The sequence below is a fragment of the Epargyreus clarus genome, unplaced genomic scaffold, assembly GCF_041222505.1.
Source record: "Epargyreus clarus isolate Ecla_fem2 unplaced genomic scaffold, WU_Ecla_fem_2.2 ptg000018l, whole genome shotgun sequence".
In the NCBI taxonomy this organism is placed as follows: Eukaryota; Metazoa; Arthropoda; class Insecta; order Lepidoptera; family Hesperiidae; genus Epargyreus; species Epargyreus clarus.
The window spans coordinates 16,031,607-16,047,156 of record NW_027332226.1 but is presented as its reverse complement, the minus strand read 5'-3'; the positions used below and the strand labels follow the sequence as shown (position 1 = coordinate 16,047,156).

Below are 15,550 nucleotides of genomic sequence, written 5' to 3'. Positions count from 1 at the left end.
GTACATACAAGTAATATTTCTTATGTAATTTTATACTATAAATTATATTTATATAAAGTTCTTCATACTCCATGTTGAACATGCGCTATAACAGGCGCTACACTAAATTGAATATTTGTGTTTAAAATTGGGTTTACATTTAATAAAAACATTGGTCATATATAACTAGTATAGTTCGCTCACGTCGTCGGGTCGGTGCAGCAGGTCGGCGAGGCGCTGCGGGTGCGGCGCGCGCAGCAGCTGGCGCGGCGCCTGGCCGTACGTGCGCACCATGGCCGCCGCCGCCGTGCGGTCCAGCTCGTCCTCCAGCGCCGTCGGGTCGAACCCGTAGTACGTCTGCAATGTCCGAAGGTACGTTAGACGAATGGAACTAGGTATTATCGTGTGTAGGTCGTGTGTGTCAGGTGTAGTCATACAATTTGCTATGGCGACGCGATTCCTGGACTGGCAGGGTCGCCATGTAGTGATGTAGCAGGCTCGTATGTATTGAAGAGGCGTGTTTATTGAACGAAGGCTTTATTATAACTAACTTAATATTACTCTAACACTAACTTATATAACATAAGACTCAGCTCTACATCACACTATATTCAGAGCGGACTAGCAGTTTTATGCGGACTATACCACCTTATATTTATATCCGTAATATTATTTTGTAACTATAATGTAGATTATCAAACTGAGAAAGGTTATTAAAAGTACTATAAGAATAAATGATGTAAAGTTATGATCTTCATATTTTTTATATATGGCAATCAGTATCACAGTATTAAATTCAAATCAGTGAACATACAGTAGTACAACAGTGACATAAAAAAAATAACTAGCGCGAAATCAACAAGCGTTCCACAGACCGCTCATTCGTAAATTGACTTCAAGTTAGAACCTAATTTTAACGTTGTATCACGAGTTGATCACAGATTTTCTCGGGCAGTAGCCACTTATCATGAATTGGACTGCACTTTCGTTCGCTACTTCCAACATTATGTAAGGTGACGCATGTGTACGCACGCATGCGGGGAAGACGTTGATGGCGTCGATGGCGGCCTGGCCGGTCTGCTTGCAGCCGAAGACGAGGTCGATCCAGAGCGGCAGGCGCTCGGCCACGTGCGGCGCCTCGAGCGCGTGGCGGTGCAGCAGCGTGAACAGCCGCGCGTCGGCCGCCCAGCGCGCCAGCGACACGCCGTCCACGCGCGCGCCGCACTGCCGCACGCCCAGCTCCAGACCTGCACGTGTCGCATACACATCATTACCGTACAAAATCAGCCACTAGCGTTATATAAAAACCGATCATAAATATCATGTTTATAAATACTGTACGGGCCACGACAGTACATTTGGTAGCATCAGCAGTTTACGCTACATTGATGCATTTAAGTTAGTACGCTAATGAGCTCTATCAATATCGGTCGCGTGCTCCTCCATCATTCGCTATCATCTAAGCAATACGAGTTCTTAATAAATCAGTTATTTCTATAAATCTCTATCATTTTCTATCATCCAAATATTGTATTGGATCACGTCTCAACCCGTACAAATACAATAATTATATTTTTACTAAATAAAAGTACATCAAGCTTAACAAGCAAACACAACCGTTAATAAACATGTAATTTATATTTGTTATAAGTAATTTAACTGTTAACAGTTTACAATTATTTTATTAATTTATATTTCAATATTTACAATTTCATTCAATTATTTCCTTTTTAGTTCCTATACTATTTTATGTTGGTTTATTATTTGCATTGTAGTTGGCACCTATAATTGAGGTAGCACTTGTACCTGTGTCTGATTTCTTTTTTTATACCTTTACCGATTGTTGGTGTATACTTTGTTGGTGAAACATAATAATAAAGAAATAAATAAAGTATGAAAACGTCAGAATGATAAGCTTTTAAATTTTCCACAACATATAGGCCACAACGCCCTGGACAAACATAATTAAGTAACTACGCTACACAAAATTTTATTCAAAACTCTATGTAGTCTAGATTGAACAAACCTTCATTATTGTAAAACATTTCTGGCAGATAAAATAGCTCTGGAATGAGCTCCTTGACGTCCGTGGGAGAGTCGTTTGTGATGAGCCGCCACGTCGTCGCCAGCGAGTGGAACGTGCGGTCCGGCATGTCAAAATTATTGTCTGTTATCAAAATATCAATTGTTATACTTCTATAGAAAATATTTTTTAAAGAAAATATAAAGTTAAAGATTTTATCACAAAAAAATGATGAGAATAGTAATTATTAATATAAGGGTTAAGATATAACCTTGGTAATTGAGGAAAAGTTCCGTGAATGGCGGAACTCTGACTAGATAATGTAACACGCCGCCGGAGTTAGAGTACAGCGAGGCGTAGTGGTGCGGCTGCCGCGACAGCAGCGGGCTGCAGCCCTCCCGTCGCGCCGCTTTTAGGTCCTGTAAATTAAACGGGGTGTAATTTTTGGTGCAAAATAATTGATTAATCATATAGGATGGGGGTCTGGCGCTACCTACGTTGTAAGTTTTTATGTAGTGCTGCTCGCGGTTCTTGTTCTGGACGGCCATGGGCTTGGAGAGGTCGCGGAAGGTGGCCGGGTCGGTGAGGTCGAGGATGCGCGAGGTGTAGTCGGCGAGCACGAAGGGCAGCACGGGGTACTGCATGAGGTCGTTGTAGGAGCGGCCGGCGAGCCCGTTGAGCGTCATGAGGTACTCCCAGTTGGTGATGGTGCCGTTGCGCCACTGCGCCATGGCGTCGGCGAGCGCGTCGGGCTCGCTGCGCTCGGGCGGGTGGTGGCGCGCCAGGTGCTTGAGGAAGGCGGCGCGCTCGTCGGCGTCGGCGAAGGCCAGCAGGTGCGCGCGGCCCGAGTGCAGGAAAAGCTCCAGCGCGCGCTCCTGCAGGCACCAGCGCCGCGTGGCCGCGCCGCGCACCGCGCCCAGCGCCCAGCAGAGCGCGCCCGCCTCCGCGTCCGCGCCCGCCGCCGCGCCCGCCGCCGCGCTCTCCTCCGGGACGAAGTGGATACACCTGACGATAATATAAGTCACGAAAATCCCTTAAAACGACGTGTCGACGTCACATACATATATTTTTAGAGTACATCGAATATCTGTCGACAATGTTATTGAATATTAATATTAACAAACAATTAAATAAAAATGTAACAAATGAAAGGGTAAGGGACGAATATTAACCGAAATATCGATACATAAATTTCGAATACATAGTAACTGAAGGCGAGGTACCTGTCGGTGAGCAGCAGCTCGCCGGGCGTCTCGCTGGCGACGGTGACGTGCACGACGCGCGCCATGCACGCCACGGTCTCGTGCAGCTGCAGGCGCGCCGCCACGCCGCCGCGCCGCTCGCTGCCGCCCAGCACGCTGCTCAGCGGGCCCGGCTCCTTCGCTGACTCTGAACAGACCGTCGAAATGTACCACTCGAGACGCCGATATCGGCCATCACTGATTTTTACTTACTGTTATTCGTATAACACTTACCTGCCTTGTATCTATACTTTGGCTGAAAGCAGCGTGCCGGGATACGTAAATGCGCGCGGCGCAAGCGCACTCGCACGCGGCCCGGGCCTTCTGTACTATCCAGAGCCCACGCCGCCGGCTGCCCGCGAGGACTCCACCATACCGCTATGGCATAAAATTAATGTATAAGAAAATTTAATAGAAAAAGGTCATACTGATAACGTGATTTATAATTTATTAAGTGAATCTTCGTGTAATTATTGTTGATATAATTAGTACTATATTATGTATTAATGCAATTTTATTAGATAGATATGTGTGCATACCGCGCTCGTGAGTGTGCGCGGCTAGGCGGCGGGCGGCGCGCTGCGCGGCGGCGGCGTGTCGCGCGAGCGCGGCGCGCAGGTGCTCGAGGAAGGCCTTGCGTTCCGCGTTCTGCGTCTCCACCACCCTCCGCGTCGCCGCCATGGCCGCCTCGCACGCGCGGGCGCATTGCGCCTCGCGGCTGAACACAGACCTGCCAGAAATCGCAGTCATAAAATAATCTTATATCGATACAGAGAAAATATGGAGGAAATCAGTGGTGGACTGACTTGCCGATGGCGGCGCGGCTGCGGGCGGCGCGGCGCTCGTCGGCGGCGAGCAGGCGCGCGGCCTCGGCGGGCAGCGCGGCGGGCGGCAGGCGGTCCGGCTGCGGCGCCTGCGCGCGCACCGCCCAGTCGCGCGCCCAGTCCGTCACGCACAGCTCCAGCGCATGCGCCGGCTGCAGCACCGCCGCCGAGTGCGCCGCCTGCACCGCGCACGTCAGGTACACCGACAGCTGCGTGCACGGGACCGTTGGATTACTTCACGTATAGTAGCATATTAAGCTCGAGTCGATTAAGAAATAAATACAAATTGTTTCGCATCAATTCATTAAGGACGACAAGAAGGATGGTAACCTTCCTGCTGGCGGAGGGGTCGCGCGGCGTGAGGTGTCGCAGCACCTCGCGCGGCGCGCGGTACAGCGCGCGCAGCAGGCGCGGCTGCAGCGCGCGCGCGCCCGGCGCCGGCGCCAGCGCCCACCAGAAGGCGGCGTGCAGCGCGCCCGCGCACTCCGCCGCGCCCGCCGACCACCACTTGCCGCGCGACGGCCCGCACACACCTGCAGAACGGACACGCTTGTATCACGCGCTGTTTATAAATTACATTTACTGACTGTAAATTGACTGAAAGAAGTGTTTTTTCTACAAAATATATTATTTTAATTAGTAATAATGATAATAATTAGCTTCTTCTAGTAACCTAATTATCATTATTAGATGCACAATCGAATAATACCAGTGGCATAAAATTAAAAATTTGCCAGATTCGCACATGGGCCTAGCCGAGACGCTAAATAGGACGAAAATAGTATCGTAACGGTGAACCATAATGACCCATGAGCAAGGTATTGAAGATCCGCTCGAAGAAGTCCGCCTCGGGCTGGAGGTCCTGTCTCGGCGACAGCGTGAGCAGGAAGGCGACGGCGCGCGCGAGCGTGTCGGCGTGGCGCGCGCTGAGCTCCGCGCGCTCCGCCCGCCCGCCGCGCGCCGCCCGCCCGCCGCGCCCGCCGCCGCCCGCCAGGCTGCTCTCCATCGCCGACGATAACACTGACACACAAAAAGCAATACACCTTCAATTTATTTTATTTTTACTTAATAATTATTGAATATTGTAACGAACACGTCATGAATACATACAATACAATAAATGTCGTCATTAAAATCTATTTAAATGAAACGTGGATATTTGTACCGTTAGTAAAGTAATTAGTCTTGGTCTGACTCGTGTACGTGTCACGCAGACGCTCCTCTAGATGATCGAGCTGCGCGCAGTACAGCGCTATCTGCGCATCGCGAGCCACTCGTTGCACGCTACTCTCCGCCGAGCTCTGCTCCACATATGTCAGCATGTGGTGGATGTCCACTACCATCTAACAGTAATTGAGGAAAGCTTTATTATTTTTATTCCATCCATCCAACGCATAGGAAACAAATTTAAGAATGAAATTAATTTAAAAAAGCTCGTTGTTTAAAAAAAAAACAATTCGCTCAAGTTTTTATTAGGAAGGGAACAACAGTGATACAGCATGTATTACTTGCAAAATGTTTTATCCTGTATCGGTGAGGTTTATAAGGAAACTTTCACGATGATCTAATACCTTTAAACGAGCAATTCTTGTATTTATATATACAGGGTGAATTTTTCAAACGAGCTTTCAGGGCCAAATCCGATACTATAAGAATTATAGTTTCGTATTTGGCCCTGAAGGCCTATTTGAAAAATTCACCCTGTATATCAATGGCTCCAACGATTTTCTTGAAATTTCGTATTCAGCGGGTTTCGGGGACTTTAAATCGACCTAGCTAAGTTTTATCTTCAGAATATCTTGTTTTAACCGCTATTCGGGAAATCGGGCGCCATAAAACGCACAAAACCCGGGTTCAAATCTCGGTCCGACTGTCATCTTATATTTTTTCTCTTTTTTTCGAGTTCCTTTTTTTTGTGAGAAAAATAATTGTTCTCGTGATTTTTTGTTTCAAATAATCGGTATTTTTGTTTTACTATTACAACACCGAAAAAAGCTCGGTCATCCAGGCACTTTATTATTAAAAGTAAATGAAAACACGAGTTTAATATGTAAAACCGGTAGAATGTGTCCTGCAGTGTGGCTTACTTGCGGCGTGGCGGCGGGAGCACGGGCCAGATGCGCCAGCAGCGCGGCGAGCGCGGCGCGCAGGTCGGCCGCGCCCGCCGCCGCCCCCGCCGCCGCCGCCAGCGCCCGCAGCGCGCGCACGCACACCTCCGCCAGCGCCACCTCCGCTAGCGCCTTGGCCGACGACTGGAACAACATGCATTCGTTTCGTCGGTTTACTAATGTAACACTTCTTATTTCTAGACAAACTTATTAAATAGGGACCGAATGTTATACGTCTTGATTGAAGTATATTTAAGGTGTAGAATTTCAAAACGACTGAAGTTAAAAAATTCTAGCATAAAATATATGAATCCCAAGTCACGACGAGCCCATGTAAGGTTTATTAACGAATTATATACCTTGTCAATCAGCTTGTGTAATATAGCTATAATGTGGTGCGCGAGCGGCACGTTGTCCAAGCACGTGGGCAGCAGCGCCAGCAGCGGCGGGCTGCGCACGGCCACGTCCTCGCCCACGTCCATCCAGATGTCCTCCTGCCATTTGACACATTCACATTAATTTTGCACAAAATAATATTATGTGTATTCTTTTATTACAATATTTTCTTAAATTGTTTTGATTTTATACTTACATCGAGTTGATCTTCTAGTGGTACATCGCATTTAGTGAGAAGAGCCGCGCACGCCGTCACCAGCTCCCACGAACCCGGATACAGGGCAATCTAATAATTTTCGATGTTCATATTAATTGTTTGATATTTATTGTTTAAAAGCGAATAACATGTAGTTTAGTTCAATGATAATAAATATATGATATAATTCATGAAATTGATCGAATATTATAAATACCGCTAGAAAATGAGATACTTGGTAAATTTTCACTGCCTGCGTATATTTTTTAATGAAAATGGTAAAACTTTTATGACTTGGTAGCCTATTGATAAATTTAAATATTTTGGATATGAGTATTTTAGTACTTGTCTCAAAGTCAATTAATGGAATTATAATATGTATATGAAATTTACTGTATCATATATTGAATACATAATTGAATAAGAAATATTTTTTTCTGATAACAATCTATATGAATATTATTTAGCACAAATATACAGTGTTAAGATGTAAGCGTGTACTGGCCTGGTTGGCGAGGTGCACGTAGAAGCAGCCGCCGAGCGCGGCGGCGAGCGCGGCGGGCGCGCGCGCCTGCAGCGCGGCGGTGGCGCGCACCACGGCCGCGCGCACGCCCGCCGCGCGGTGCTGCGCCAGCACCAGCAGCCGCTCCGCGCGCAGCGCGCCGCCCGCCGCCTGCGCACACCCACCCGTCAGTTCCAGCTTTAGTATTTTATATAACTGCTTTCACATACTTCGGGAACAATCCCGTTCCTCTTATTAAACGTTTCACGTGCAGCACCATTATAGTAAATACGTAGCAATACACGTCCACGATACGCTCGCTTTAGACATAGTTCTACACGAAATAAATATTGATATTTACTTTTACCTCCATTATTAATTATTATTGACACTTAAAAATACATATACGAAAACTCACCCACGGCATTGGTATAGAGTAGTGAAATCAATCTGAATTTATTAAACAATACACTTCAATAAAAAGATGAACTTTTTATTATTTCGCTCTACTATATACTATACAGGTGAATTTTTAAAACGGGCCTTCAGGGCCAAATCCGAAACTATAAGGATTAGCGAAAAATGCTGAAAGGAGTTACGAGGCCGATTTTGATAAAAACTAAAACTGCATCATTACTTTTTTAAAATAACTTTTTCCCTAGCCGGGAATCGAACGAGTTCATTTTGAAAAAAAATACACCCTCTATATTATTCCACTATCTGATAGTGTTGCTTATAAGGATCGAAACCTGTATATAACCCAATTATTGTGAACATAGGACGGCATCACCTGCGCGAGCACGTCGTCGGGCAGCTCGAGCACGGCGTCGCGCAGCAGCAGCAGCAGCCCCTCGCACGCGCTCCAGCCCGGCTCCGCGCCCGCGCGCACGCGACGCTGCACACGCAAGCTTGACCCATTAGAGAGCGGCTCGTTGTTGCCGGTAAGTGTGCAACAATTGGTTATGTGCATGACATAATTATTAAGTGTTTTTTTCATTAATGCGAAAATAATAACAAATAAAAAATATATATTAAGTCATCAGCAGATATGGATTTGTCAATTAACTTTAGAGCATAAAAAGTATATAAGTAGAGGAAAAAGTTATAATACAAATGACATGTAACGAAACAAGAAAAGTATGTTACTCACTTGTTGGTAGATGCCACTGGTGTACACGTCGACAGTGGTGTGGCTGACTTCCTCTACATCTACAACAACGTATTCCGTCAGCGGGTCGTCCCCGCCGCCCCCCGCGCCTCCCCCCGCGCCGCCGTCTGCAACCCCACCCCACCACGATACTTCCAGCCCCATATTTCGACAAGTATTTGTAGATGTCGTCCAGTAAAAGATTATACCCAATTTTAATTTTGAAAATAATATTGATTTATTCACACTCTTAACGTGCTACTTGTAACATGTTATAAGTCAATGAAGTTAATAAAATATTGCATGTCCAGCCAATTATATTATTGAATTAAGAACAAACAAATATTTGACTAAATATAAAGCCGGAAAGACGGATAAACACATTCTTGATTAATTATTTTATAAACCTAAACATGTAAAAAAATATATGAAATTGAACGATTCAATTGAAGTGCACGATCCAATAAGATACATTAATATGAAATTAATAAAATAATCTTACCATTGGATATCTCAGAGTTGACTGAATTAACAGAAATAGTTGAAGCGTTCCTGAAAGTAACATACATAAATTAATATGTTTTGTTGTATCAAATGCCAATAAAAAGATATCCTCCCATAAAATTTGGAACGTTTTATAATACCTGCTCTCCTTAATTTGCTTGTTTATTAGACTCTTCATTTGTTTGGTAGACTCTACGCTAGTATCAAAGTCGGTTTTCTCATTCTCAGCTTCGTGATTAGTTTCAGCATCGGTGAGATCGTTGAGACTGGAGCCTATCGTGGCGTCCTCCGTGGAGACGCTGGACGCACTGGATTTATCAGCATTCACGTTAGCATTGTCGTTGTTGTCGTAAGTTTTCCACTTGTCGGCGCTCTGTTTACGTTTGCTGAGCAATGCGAGAATGTTGAAATCGCTCGTTTCGGGAGTATCGGCCGTCAGCAGGAAATAGAAGTTCGCCCGAGAGTGGGTCACAAACGTGTCGCTGGCCTGAAAGACAAATATCTTAAGAAAATGCATATCTAGAAGTATTGTAAAAATAATTCTCAGATGTGTGTAAAGTGAACTATAGCCTATAAGGTTTCTAACAATATTTTTTTTAGAAGTGGACCTGTGTCGAGAATAGTAGCACAGAAAGGTGTTGATGATAATGAAAGAAAAAGAAGGTAGATAAGGTGTATTTTTTAAATACACTATGTATTTTAAAAAGTTTTAAATGTGGTGTATGTGTGATACGTGTGCATGTTGTATGTAGGTATAGTTATCGCCAAACTGTCTGTCCGCTCTGAAGTTGTTGCTCGCAGGTGGAGTCATACAATTAGCTATGGCAACGCGATTCATTTCTATATGCAGAGCGGACTAGCAGTTTTACGCGCACTATACATGCAACTGTCACCTGGTGCATGAGCAGCAGGAAGTCGCAGAGCAGCGCGACAGCGCGCAGCGGCGGCGGCGCGCCCGCCAGCGCGCGCACCAGCTCCACCAGGCTGCGGCTCGTGGCCGCGTCCAGCGGCGGACACTCCGAGTTCAGGAACCGCTCCTGCATAATAACCGAACATTTTTTAAAATTATTAAATAGTTGAAATTATATTACAATTAAAGACTATTCCAGTCGGTTCCATAAGAATATAAACATAGAACCAATCACATAAATGTCACGTATATACTAGTAAGTAATACGAGTGTGTACCTTGCAGGCCTGCAGCAGGTGCCGCAGCAGCTGGGCGCGCGCGGCCCGGCGGCGGCTGAAGGCGCGGCGCGGGTGCGCGGGCCGCAGCGCCGCGCGCAGCGCCGCCAGCGCCAGCGCCCACGCCGAGCCGCGCCCCGCCCCGCCCTCCGCCTCCTCCTCCGCGCCCTCGCTCACCACCTCCCACTCGATTATCTGACCGTGTATATCGATTATATCACCTTCACATATCAAAATGACCGAACGACGAGTGAAAGCACTTTATGCATTATTCAAAATTAAGTAACATTTAAAAAAAAGAAATTTTTAATTTCACGAATAATTGTTTCAACAATAGTTGGTGCCTATAAAAATAATATTTTTTTAATTAAAACCTTTTTGACTAATACGAATGCAAATTATTAAATTAACTTAAAGCACCAGGGATTGATGACATTAAGTAGAAATGTATCTCACCACATCGTTGTCAAACTGTCGCCAGCAGCGCATGAGCAGCACCAGCAGCTCGGGCTCCAGCAACACGCAGTCCGTGTTCGCCAGCAACATAACCGTTCCACCGTTTATTGTTATCAATGGACCGCTAAAAGCTTCGTCCAATATCACCTAGACGGAAGTACAACGTATTGTAGTGATAGAACATATTATTCGTGTAACAGAAGTAAATTAAAAGTCACTCAATAACGTATTAAAAAGCGCCACTTACAATTCTGAAATTGTATCTGTAAGGAAAAAATAACTCCTTTTCGGATAAACAATATTTCATAAAATAAGATAACATTTCGTAAAAGCGTTTTTAAATATAATTTCTTTCAATTTACCATTATTCGTTTTAATTTTTACATTCTTGACTGTTGAAATACTTAAATAGATAACATAACGAATGCAATGTGCATGTCAGACATACAGATTAGCAATTTCCCGTGTAGGCGTTACCTTGAGCAGGTGGTGCGTGACGCGGCAGGTGTGTGCGGCGAGCAGCGGCGGCAGCAGCTCGAGCGTGTCGGCCAGCAGGCGCGCGTGCAGCCGCGCGTCGCCCGCGCACGCGCGCAGCAGCACGTCCAGCGCGCCCGCCTGCTCCTCCGCCGTGCCCTCCAGCTCGATTATCTGCCGATATAACGAACGTTACTATCGTCTAAACTTTAACACGAGATAAATAAAATTACTAAAATACAATATCGTTCTATTGCAAGCACTTTAATACGTTTTACATGTCCACGGTTGAAGTAGAGTTCGAATGTATTTATAGACAATTATGTCAATTTCTTTGACAAACGCTGTGACCTTATTTAGGCCACAACCTTCTCCAGGAAATTGATACATTTTTATGTAAAATAAGTCCTTGGATTCATTTTGGTAAATGTCCATTACCCTTGCGAAGAGGTACAGCAGCAGGTCGGGCCCGCCGAGGTCGAGCAGCGCGGGCGCCAGCGCGGTGGGCGCGGCGGGGCGCGGCGCGGCCCGCCAGCGCAGCCGCACCGCCTCGGGCGCGCCGCCGCCGCCCGCGATGCGGCCGCCGAACACTGCTCCAACACGAGGTATTATTGTCATTGGTCCACAGGGATACTGAGTTATTTTTCATTACATTGATTACGACATTAAGTATATTTTTACGTGACTACTCGGAGTAATGTTTTTAAATATTAATTAATCTTATTCTTTCGCGCACCCTGCAAGCCAAATTGACTGATTTAATCGTGTAAAGTGTCGTTGGATTCATCTAAATGATAGTAGTAACGGAGGTTCCTTTCCTAAGCAAGTCTTTTTTTTTTTTTTTTTAAATATTGCTCTAAATACCATTCTATTATAATAAAAAATCTAATTAGGAATTAGATAAAATAAATAAAAAAAATTTAATCGCTATCAGAAAGTAGGACGATCGATCGATAAATTAACCTCTTATTATAGTAGCGGGGTATGCAACGTGCACGTACCGTTGTGCGCGGCGGCGGGCGGCGCGTGCAGCACGAGGTGCGCGGGCGCGTGCGGCGCCAGGCTCAGCAGCGCCGCCGCCTGCAGCTCGCGCAGCGCCGCCTCCGGCAGCTCCAGCACCTGGCGCACACAACCACCACGTTACGACCCTCGGTATACCCTACTATCCACCACATAATCCGTTTATCGTGTTTTCTGTCAAATTTATACAAGAAGTTTATCTATTAACATCGGAATTCAATTAATTTGCACAGTCGCTGTTTATTGGTTAAAGTGCTACATTATACTACTGCATTGTGACATTCCTAGAAATGTTATGAAGAATTTACAAAAATATTACCTGGTCCCAGTCTATGTCCATATCTAGAAGTTCTGGTGTAATTATCGAAGAGAAATTTGGAGATTCACATTGGAACTGTAAAAAGAAAAATTAAATTGTTACGTTCGCAAGGTAATATAAAAATTATTTTGGTATCGCGCAATTTGTTTACGTTTTTTGTTGCACTTAAATCAGAAAATGATTTTATAAAATATTTTTTTATATTACAATAATGTGAATGTATTGATTATAGTAGCAAGGTAATGCGCGGCGACCTGGCAGGGCTGGTCGGGCCCGTGCGCGGCGAGGTGCAGCGCGGCGGCCGCGCCCAGCGCCGGCGCCCGCAGCACGCGCGCGCCCGCCAGCTGGTAGCCGCCCCCCGCCCCCGCGCCCGCGCCCGTCCCCGCACCCGCCCCCACGTCGCCGATGTAAACGTTCGTGGGCGCCGGCTTGCGGACCAGTATCCCTGACACACAAACTCACTGAGTATTATAATCAATTAAACGGTGTTTATAATTATTCTTATTAACATAAACATGTACCTACCATAAATCATTTTAAAGCAGGATTAAGAAATTTAATTGAAGCAACGCAAACGTTTGATTTTAAGTTTTAAGGGACAATTCTATTTTAAAAAGTTTTTTATTCACCTTGTAAGGGTATCGACAAAGTTTCACAATGTCGTCCATTTACGTAGACGGTGACCTGAAACAATGCAAAGGAATATTAGATTAAAAATATACATTTTACATTTCCGATATTTGGAAGCAAGTATGTGTGTAGAGAGCTAAACTTCTAGTCCGCACTAAATATAGAAATGAATCGCGTCGCAACAGCAAATTGTAGATATTAACGGAGCGAACAAAACGCAGCTCTCCGCCCCCCCTGCACCCGTCCGCTGCCGGCTCTAGCCCGCGGGTACATAGCTGCGTTAGTGTGCCTTACTGTTGCTACGGAGTATATGCTCGTAGTTGTGTTCGACCGGCTCGTCTCTCCGACTACACCTGCGGTACAAGTTGAGATCAGCCTAGCGGCTTGTCGCGGTATACCTGTATGTGTATGCGTCGCTTGTGCACGAGCTCGGCGACGTTGAGCGCGAGGCAGGTCCAGCGGCGCGGCGCCAGCGCGGCCGCGCGCGCCTCGCCCAGCGCCCGCGCGCCGCCGCCCTCCGGCCGCGACAGCCGCACCGACACCTCGCCTGACATAACAAGCATCGCGTAAGCCCATAACATTCGAAGGTTGCATGAGCTCATTAAGTGAGGCCCCACGATGTTTTCTAAACTATGTAAGAAGTTACAAATAAATTCGAAATAAGACCTAAAAATACAACATAGTATGCTATGAGATCATAGACAAGCGATAGTTCGCGCTAGCGATAATTGTCTACATGCCCTGTCGTTCTTATATTAGCTCCAAAATACAATATAGTCACACCTAACAGTTCCTAGTGTAGTGTGGTGCGAGGGCATCGTAATATAAGATAGGTTTAGAGTAATATTAAAGTAGTTAAAATAATATAAAAAAGCTATCAAACAAACCTCTTACTCGGACCTGCCTGCAACAACTCTACACTAGTTACATTCCATAATTATCTTCTTTCAACTTTTTAATGTATAGGCAAAATATTTACTTATCACACAAATATGGCAACAATTTGAGGTACAAGGGAAAAACAACTTTTTTAATGAAATAATAAAGTAAATTCTGGTAAAACGCAACTACTAATAAAACACGTTAAATAAGAAAATCTACTCAACGACCTTATATAGTAGTAATATACAAAGTTATTCAAATATTTTTCTGTATCAGTAAACATGAATTAGACCGTGTGAAGGGCGTTTACCAGTGTCGGGGTGTGTCCACAGCTCGAACATGAGCGAGTCGTGTCCGACGGACAGCACGTGCAGCGGCCGGCCCGCGCCCGCCGCCTCCGCCTCGGGTCCGCCCTCTTGCCATTCACCCGTTTCTTCTGTACACAAAACTTATTGACATTAAAAATATACATTTGATATTAACATACTAATAATGAAAACAAAATCTATGCAATACCTTAGTAACATAAATAAAATTGTAAGTAAAATTGCAATATATTTTAAAGCTAATAAACTTAAGACTTAATCACAATAATTATGATAATAGGGGAAAATATTTACAATGTCCGATCATATCGTGTAAGTTAAAATAAAGTGAAATAAAATTAATTCGAGACTCTTAAACGGGTCTCTCCCAATTAGCTGGGGATAAGCTTAAGTAGGGTCGTGAAAAGTTTATGACTACGACAAACGGAAGCACGGTGTCATTCTTATCGCGTCGCCCTTGACAAAACGATGAGAATGACATTTAAACTTTTAAGCCCTAAGGTATTCCCGGACCGACTGAAGTGGATTTTGTATGTAGTATAGACGAAATCATTAGCCGTAATTAAATACTAGGTCGTACTAGTGCGGCGGGCGGGCGTGGCTCGCAGCCACAGCAGCAGCGCGAAGCCCTGCAGCCACGGCGCCCACGCCGCGTCCACGCGCGCCGCCGCCGCCGCCACGCCGCGCGCGCTCTCTGAATATTAAACACATATTATTATATTTTGAAAATATAGCGGCCGCTACGAAATAATATCCAAGGCTTTTTGAAATAAAATTAATGACAGTAGTTAAGAATATATTTAGCAACCAATAGAGTAAAAAAGCAACAACAGAGTATGGCATAAACACTCTTTTAATTCATGCATAATGCAAGTATATTGAAACATCTTTTCATTAAATAGCAGAATAAGTACAAACATTGCTTATAGTCTGATTCATAATTAGGTGTCCAAAATGTAAACAAAGAAATGTCACTGTCAAAATTAACAAGAAACAAAAACTTTAACAAACTCAACAAAAACCGAAAACTTTAACAAATATACACAATTTAACAAACGCGTTATGTAAACGAGGAAACATTCGAGTTCGATCACAATCACGAAAATGAATAATATCAGCTGCGAAACTTAAAAATGACGGCACAAGAAATGTTTTGGATTCCGATTGTGTTACCATTATCACATTTTAATTTTCTACCATAAACTTTGTTTTTTATTATTATTACTGTATGTAACGAAATTGAGCTGATATAAATATTAGAAAATGTAAATTTATCTTAATTTATTTACATTATAATTTTATTATTGTTGTATTATTTTAATATCAACAAAAATAAGAA

The 15,550-nt window shown here is 44.6% G+C and overlaps 1 protein-coding gene across 1 annotated transcript in view; it reads right to left on the bottom strand.

Annotated features, from left to right (window-relative positions):
* mv (lysosomal-trafficking regulator mauve) overlaps positions 1-15,550 on the bottom strand; it is a 49,476-nt gene that overhangs the window by 5,327 nt on the left and 28,599 nt on the right. Inside the window, exons 17-48 of the mRNA XM_073082804.1 lie at positions 14,792-14,905; positions 14,196-14,321; positions 13,402-13,550; positions 13,003-13,057; positions 12,628-12,818; positions 12,374-12,448; positions 12,036-12,153; positions 11,473-11,624; positions 11,038-11,208; positions 10,561-10,707; positions 10,108-10,299; positions 9,814-9,957; positions 9,061-9,407; positions 8,919-8,968; positions 8,420-8,544; positions 8,060-8,164; positions 7,273-7,440; positions 6,768-6,857; positions 6,535-6,669; positions 6,155-6,319; positions 5,233-5,410; positions 4,875-5,087; positions 4,398-4,600; positions 4,050-4,276; positions 3,783-3,973; positions 3,478-3,621; positions 3,226-3,391; positions 2,500-3,007; positions 2,274-2,421; positions 2,006-2,146; positions 1,012-1,226; positions 184-336 (exon numbers count right to left, since the gene is read on the bottom strand). Of these exons, the coding sequence (XP_072938905.1) occupies positions 184-336; positions 1,012-1,226; positions 2,006-2,146; positions 2,274-2,421; positions 2,500-3,007; positions 3,226-3,391; positions 3,478-3,621; positions 3,783-3,973; positions 4,050-4,276; positions 4,398-4,600; positions 4,875-5,087; positions 5,233-5,410; positions 6,155-6,319; positions 6,535-6,669; positions 6,768-6,857; positions 7,273-7,440; positions 8,060-8,164; positions 8,420-8,544; positions 8,919-8,968; positions 9,061-9,407; positions 9,814-9,957; positions 10,108-10,299; positions 10,561-10,707; positions 11,038-11,208; positions 11,473-11,624; positions 12,036-12,153; positions 12,374-12,448; positions 12,628-12,818; positions 13,003-13,057; positions 13,402-13,550; positions 14,196-14,321; positions 14,792-14,905 (5,306 nt within the window). The remainder of the gene's footprint in view (positions 1-183; positions 337-1,011; positions 1,227-2,005; positions 2,147-2,273; positions 2,422-2,499; positions 3,008-3,225; positions 3,392-3,477; positions 3,622-3,782; positions 3,974-4,049; positions 4,277-4,397; positions 4,601-4,874; positions 5,088-5,232; positions 5,411-6,154; positions 6,320-6,534; positions 6,670-6,767; positions 6,858-7,272; positions 7,441-8,059; positions 8,165-8,419; positions 8,545-8,918; positions 8,969-9,060; positions 9,408-9,813; positions 9,958-10,107; positions 10,300-10,560; positions 10,708-11,037; positions 11,209-11,472; positions 11,625-12,035; positions 12,154-12,373; positions 12,449-12,627; positions 12,819-13,002; positions 13,058-13,401; positions 13,551-14,195; positions 14,322-14,791; positions 14,906-15,550) is intronic.